This window comes from Buceros rhinoceros, unplaced genomic scaffold (genome assembly GCF_000710305.1).
Source record: "Buceros rhinoceros silvestris isolate BGI_N320 unplaced genomic scaffold, ASM71030v1 scaffold233, whole genome shotgun sequence".
NCBI lineage: Eukaryota > Metazoa > Chordata > Aves > Bucerotiformes > Bucerotidae > Buceros > Buceros rhinoceros.
In genome coordinates, this window is record NW_010401645.1 from 22,856 (window position 1) to 30,033 (window position 7,178).

Sequence of the window (7,178 nt, forward strand, 5' to 3'; positions counted from 1 at the left end):
CTTTCCCTCAATTTTGCCTGAGCTCTCTCAGGTAAAACTACGCACCACATTTCTCATTACAGATGTTAACTTCACTTTGAATCTTACTCCCTGCACACTGCTTTTACTTGGCTTTTTGGAAGATGCAGTCAGGGTTCACTGCTCTGAGATGCAGAGGCATCAGCTCTGAGGGTCAGGTATGAATCACTCAGGTGTGAATGGCTCTTCACTTCAGAAACTATCTTCGGGATTTTAAAAATTGAAATACTGGTGTATGATTCTCTTCTGTTGCTTGGGTGAGCATTGTCTGTGGTACATACATTTTTGTATCGTCTGTTACTTGTTTTTATATACTGTAAGAAGAAATTAAACTTAATATGTTAAAATGTCAGTTGATGTGCTTCATTATATGAACTAGTGTTTTTCATAGGCCAGCTGTTAATGATTTGTTTCCTGAAGAAGTTCTGGTTTACATCTGAAATCAGACTGAAAACAGAATTAGCAGTTTTTCATTAACTCAATTTTCTTTTCCTGACATTAAAATAAATTGTTTGTTTAAGCAAATGCACAGCTCCTGGACATACTCTCATCTATAAACCTAGAAAAATGTATGTAATCATATCCTACATATATAATCATACTCCTATGGAGTGGTTCCTCAGAACTCTGTCAAAATCTGCCCTGCTGTTACTTTACTTTAATAACTGCTCAGACACCTCTTTTAGTAACTTTAGTAACACCTCTTTTAGTAACTTTTAGTAACTTTAGTAACTAGTAACTTTAGTCTATATGTGTGTGTATAGGAGATGTATTTATATATATATATATTAGCATTTCAAAGACAAAGAACTCATAGACAAACTAAGAGCATATATACATGTGTGAGAAATGAATGAGCAAATGAATATTAGAAATGGAACTTACTTGATTTTTTAATTATTTCTCCAACTCTTTTCTGCAAAATTGCTGTATTTGGTCTGCAGAAGGAAAGCTGATTCAGAACCCTCCTGTAGGTTTGCTGTTCATTCAGTGACTGAGCCTTTATAAGGAGCATATTTTGCTGCTATCCATTTAGTTTTTAGAATTCTGTATATAAACTCTGTGTTAAATATAATGTGCATAGCAAATATTAAGAAAAAAATGTTTCACAGAGAGTTCTTGTGACTCCTAATGAAATTAATGGGAGAGTTTGCCTGAAGTTAAAATCTGGTATTGAGTAAATGCAGCTTTCTACACCCTGTTCCACAAGAGCTTGAAGTTGGAGAACAGCACTGGTAAAATCATACTGTAGTTAGTGGTTCTTTCATGTTTGTTGCTCGAATCTGGTGGAACTGGTATACATATCTTGTTGAAGATAATGTGTTATTGATGAATTATATGGAAAAAAATACTTCCTATTGTATTATTTCATTTGCTTTCACGTATTTTCTTGAATTGCCTTAGCCCTGCGTTTCTGATTGACGGTGTATGCAAAGTATCACTGGATCTGCCACCTAGTGGCAAAGTTCTGGCATTAAGAGCACATGGAAAACATTTTGATTTTTCTGTCTTCTTTTAATGTCACTTAACCAAACGTCTTGCAAATATTTGTTAGGCAGCAGAGAAAGGCAAAAGTGGATAAGAATGTAGAAGGGAATAATGATTAGTGTCATTCCTTGGGTTGTGTAAATTTTGAAAAATCTTCAGACTCTTAGGAAGGAATCTTACGAGAAACAATTTAAGACTATGAGTATTTCTGAAAATGTATTATTGATGTTTCTAGTTATAATTGGTACAGTTATATTATTTGAAATGCATAAAATACACCTTTTAGGAGAAAAATGCCATTGATTGCCAAATTCTAATATGAAAAATATTGCCTGTAAGAGAAGTACATATAGACAAAAGAACAGAAGAGCAGGTCATTGGTTTTTCAGCAGAGCCCAGAGATTAATCAGGATCAGGGATCTCCTGCATTACGCACAGGGTAAAGTTAGACCCAGCCTTTCAAAGACTATGCCCATACATAGTTTTGCATGCTGCGGCTGGAATTTATCACCATTAAAGTCAGTAGCTAAATTCAAGTGGACAGCATAGGCTTCTAAGACAATTTTAAATAAAACAATTAGAAATGACCCCACACCTCTTTCCTCATCCCCATTTCAGAATTGCCAGCGGGTTTGTGATGGATTTGCTTAGATAGGATACCGGAGACCCAACTCCAAGTCTTCCTCTACCTGACTGGGATGTGGGACTGGAACCGTGGTGTTGCTGTGGTTTAATCCATTCAACTCTGTTGCCCTATGGAGAGCCAAATGATGATCTTGACGTGGAAGGGGAAGCCAAGGGCTTCTGACTCCTAGCCCAGTAGTAATTTAGTTTCCATTTGTAGCGTTAGCCAGGAAACTCTTATCAACCAGTTATGTGAGAGTAAGTCTGAGAGACATTTCTAGAAGAAAACCGCTTTGCACTGCCGTTGTAATTGTTCTTTAGAGTGACTTGTACTGTATTTGCAGTTTCATAAAACCAAATGTTTTGCTATTTTTTCTTTTAGAGAGTGTCATCATCCACCAGTTACGCATGAACTCTAGATGAGTTACCGCCCCCACTATATGCTCTCTGTGTGCACTACCCTCCTTGCCAGTTGGATGGATCACTGTAGAAGCCCTCTGTCATCAACACCAGGGTCACTTGTGCTACTGATTATTCATGGAAGTATTTATTGCTTCCATTAGATTTTATATATATTTTTTCTTGGTAGAGCTTTAAGAATGAAGGGCCTTTCTGTTGTTTTGAAAATACGTAGTCAGACCGAGAGAAGCAGTCTTTCTGCCAGCTGAATTTCACTTTTATTTGAAAAGCCTAAGGCACGTGCTTGGTTTTGTTTGGTGTTTGCCATATAATTTATTTTTATAATACACTTTGTAAAGTAACTGTCCCAAAGTTGCGATTCCTGTTGTCCATGGCGCATTTATTTGTAGAATACACTGACAAATTTGTGATTTGATATTTTTGTAATAGAGAGTATGTAAAGAAAGAAAAATTTAACTTCAGTGATATTTCGTGCTTAAATGGAAAAATATTCAGCACATTTTTTTGCCAACACGAGATTCTGTGAGACTAAATACACTGAAGACTGCTGTATGGAATTTGTACTGTTGCAGAATATTTCTTGCACTGTGTGATGGTTTGGCATAAAATTAAGTATTAAAGTTCAATGCCTTGAAATACAACCAGATTTACTCGTTTTAAACAATGTAAGCCAGTTTTTAAAGCTGTGATTTTTTTTCTATATAATGTTATGTTTTTACTTCTGCTTGTACCAAAAAAAGTTGATTTTCATTATACTGTAACTAATAAATTTTCACAACTATGCAAATGTAATTAAGTGTTTGAATTTTAACTCTAATTTCTTAAAGTTGACAGTACTCGTGTATTTGTTTGTAGGGACAGAAAGTATGGCTTTGTAAGTTCCTTCTTCTGACTGGTATCTCAGTGTGGTGTCAGAGTGATGTACACAGTTAAACTGGTTCAGGTGTTAGGATACGGAGAGGGCTCTGTCACCAAGCCTGTCATGGCTTAATAGCTTCTAACCTTGTGCAGTCACTGTGTTGGCAGAGGTGTTTGACTGGTATGGTCAGAATATTTAGTCCTGGACTAGTAGGACTCTGTAAGTGAGATGTCATGTGCTCTGCCATATGCTGAAGGGTGCATTTTACACTGGTAGCTGTAGCTTTTTTAAGAGCATCCAGAGAGTTCAGTGGCAGCTGTACTTAAAATGATTTTTGAATGAATTATATATAAAGCTAGAGACAACCCAGTCAGGGTCTGTCTTTCTTATGCATTTCATAATTAACTATTTTTAATCTAAGTCATTGGCACATATTTAAAATACTGCAGATTTTTTAATTGCAGAAGCTACTGGGAGAAACTACTTTTAGGAAGGGAAAATGGTGTTGCTTGCAGGAGATACGGTGTGAGATGCCAGAAAGAGTGCATTAACTCAGCGTCCCACTGAGACGACTAGGTCAGTTCATCTTGGAAGCTGTACAATCGCACTGCTATGTAGTCAGTTTGAGCTTCATGGGAGCCGTGGGAGCTGTTTTTCCTTCTAGATACGAGTTCTGCAGCAAATGCTGACATTGTAGAGAAGCAGGATATTCTGGGACCTGTATAAACTTTCTTGGAGTTGATCTGAATTGTAAAGAGTTTGCTAATACAGCTATACTGAGTAATCAAAATAAATGCTGCTTATCCTTGCAGAAGAAGCATTTTGTTGGTAGACCTTCATCTGGCATGCCAAGTTTTTTAAGGAGTGGTTTTTTTGGTTTTTTTCTTAGAGCAGACAATGTATGCCAGTAACATAGCTGTGTCTGTAGATCATGTTTTTGAGCGAGTTGAAAAGAATTCCAGCTTCCAGAGAGTAATACAGATGAGGTGAATAAAGTTTAGTATGTGCCACATCTCAGTTTAGTGTGTAGTAGAATGAACACTGAAATGACCCAGATCCTCTCTTTTTGAAGCATTACTTGGGTATCAAAACCTATGCATGTTAGGAACTACACTGAGCTCATCTGGAATGAAATTACCAGCTATTTGAAAGTGACAGTGATGTGCTTGAAATAAACTTCAGCTTTTAAATATGAGCAAGATACAAGTAAAATCTGAGGCTGAAATTGAGTCTGGATATAAAAGGACCCAATCAAAGCAGAAAATATTTTTCCTTGTCAAGATTTTAATATAAAGCCAAAGTTGTCCCTGTTTGGTTTATGATTCCTTAAAGAATATATAAACATTTACAGTTTCATTAATACATCAGGTTTTTCAGTTTTACAAAATAAAGGTTTGTTTAAAGCATAAATATGGTCGTGGTGTATCTGAAATCATTTAGATTTTAATATATTGTTGATAAACTGCAGCACTCCAGAATAGGGGACTGGTAATACTGGTCATAAAGGACCCATGGTGATAGGCACTATTTCATCACTGATAATAGTTTATGGAGGTAGAATAATAAATTCTGATCTGACACCTGGCAGGTAGCTCAAGTAGTTCACAGAAAAGCCCAGAGGGTAAAACTCGTGTGTGCAAAGGGTGCTTTGACAGGTGTGTTTTGCCTTCAGTGCATTTCTGTTCCTGGGCAATTTTTTACATTACCTCACCTGGATGTTAATCTGAAACATAAAGTTAAGAAAAGTACTGAAGTGAAAGTACTTTACTGAAAAAGTAAAGAAAGCCACATAATTACCCTATATTTTGGGGACTCTCGGGAAGAAATCTATTAATACAGACTAAAGATGTGATTAATTTCTACACGTATTGTCATTTTAAAGGAAGTAATCAGGAAGTGCTTTCAGACCGAGACAGTGTAGAGGCTACCATGGGCTATAGATACCAGCAGCTTTTAAGTAATTGAGAACCAGTGAAAGATCTACTTCTCTCTTAAAGACCTCTTCTGTCCAGAGAGGATTGAAAGACCTGTGTTAGCATAATTATAGGTGATAAAATACAATGTTTCAGTCTGTTCAAAAAATCTCAAATACTTTGATAGCAAGAGAAAAACTCTACAGTCACTGAGTTCTCCTTTTGCCTCACTGTGAAACATGACTGGACCACAGAGAAGGTAAAACTGCTTGTTTGGTAGAACCTTCTCTGATGTAGAAAGATATAAAGTGGAGGTTACGGCCCTGACCGTTCCACCTCCTCCTGTGAATTGCTGGGTTTTATCTCTTTGTCTGAATAGTAACATTTAAGTTAAAAACTTCATATTTAATGCTTTGTTATGTAGATTTTCTTCCTGAAATAATCTGTTTGGTAGTTAATGTATTTTATATGCCTTGGCTGTTCTATATATTAGAGAGTTTAACCACGTAAGGTTTTATTTCTTTAGGTTTTGTTTTAAAAAGTATGAATTATTTACATCTTTCCTAGAAATAAGCGGACTGTGTGATAGAGTAAGTGCCAGAGGATCATTTGGGGGACTTAATGGAATACAGTTAAAAAGTAAGTGACGATTGGTGGTCTTTTAGATTAACTACAGTACATTCATTTTCGTACAGTTTGAGGCTCATCTTGCAACCCTGAAATCTGACTTCAAATTACAGTTTTTTAATGTTAGCATTTATTCTTAGGTAGTCTGATACATACCTGCTTCTTCCTGACCTTAAAAATGTAACACACCGAGGCCTTGACTATGTGATGTTTCTCTGTAGCACTAATTGCTAGGTGGATGCCTAATAAATTAGTTTGCCATTCCACATATTAAAGAGGAACATTATGAATGTATGTTTCAAGAAGTATTTGTTTTTCTGTACCCATTTCTGTTATAACTGCACACAAACCAATGTGAAGTGCACCACATTGCACAGCACCTGACTGAAAATTTCCTAAGCGTGAAATTTGTTGGTGGCACTTGCCTGGATATAAATCATTTTGCCTTACTGTAAAACTGTGAAATAACGTCCAAGCCCTCAGCTCACAGGTGAAAAAGTAAAACCAATATATTGAAGTATTTATGCTGATAATTCTTTATTTCTCTGAAGTGTGGAAGTAAGATGTACCCTGTGATTGCATCCAGCTATGTTACTGAGGAAGTAACTGTTTTGGTAAAAAGAAAAATCATGCTTCTAATTAAACTAGTTGTTACAGTGCAAAATGTACGTGTAGGGCAAGGCTGTAGACAAGCATACGGCCTTAGATACAGCTAACTGAAAACAGAGAGCTGATGGTGGATCTCATCCGAATGATACGTGAAATGGATTTTTTTTGTTTCACATCATGCAGAATAGCAAGCAGAGATTAGAGCAGGCACCTCACTCCAGCTGTTGCTTTGTTAAAATGGGCACACTTATCCCCGCACCAGGACCTGGCCACAAGGATGTGTACCGTATCACACCTTGTCCAGCTCAAAACCAGACAGCAGCTGATTCCGCTGGCTGGAAAGGAGGAAGTTCTCCTGTTCTCTCCCTTTTCCACATTTCCCAGGTATATCCTGGGCTTTTGTGGCTATGGCTACATTAGCAAGTCATTTGACACAAATGGAGCAGATCAGCATGTAAAAGTTCTGGGGCTCTTTATGTCTCCATCGGACATACTTTGAGGTTTTCCTGGAGTGAATGTAGTCTGGCTCCTAGGTGAAATGTCCCTCCTGTAGGTCACTTTGAAACTTTTTGAAGGAAAACTTTGATCAACCTCTTTGCCTGACTGAAAGGCCTCCCTGA

At 37.0% G+C, this 7,178-nt stretch overlaps 1 protein-coding gene across 1 annotated transcript in view; it reads left to right on the forward strand.

Annotated features, from left to right (window-relative positions):
• The window catches only part of FILIP1 (filamin A interacting protein 1), a 17,831-nt gene extending 14,886 nt beyond the window's left edge, over positions 1-2,945 (forward strand). The window contains exon 3 of the mRNA XM_010132335.1: positions 2,513-2,945. Within this exon, the coding sequence (XP_010130637.1) occupies positions 2,513-2,553 (41 nt within the window). The 3' untranslated portion in view covers positions 2,554-2,945. The remainder of the gene's footprint in view (positions 1-2,512) is intronic.
• Positions 2,946-7,178: the final 4,233 nt, after the last annotated feature.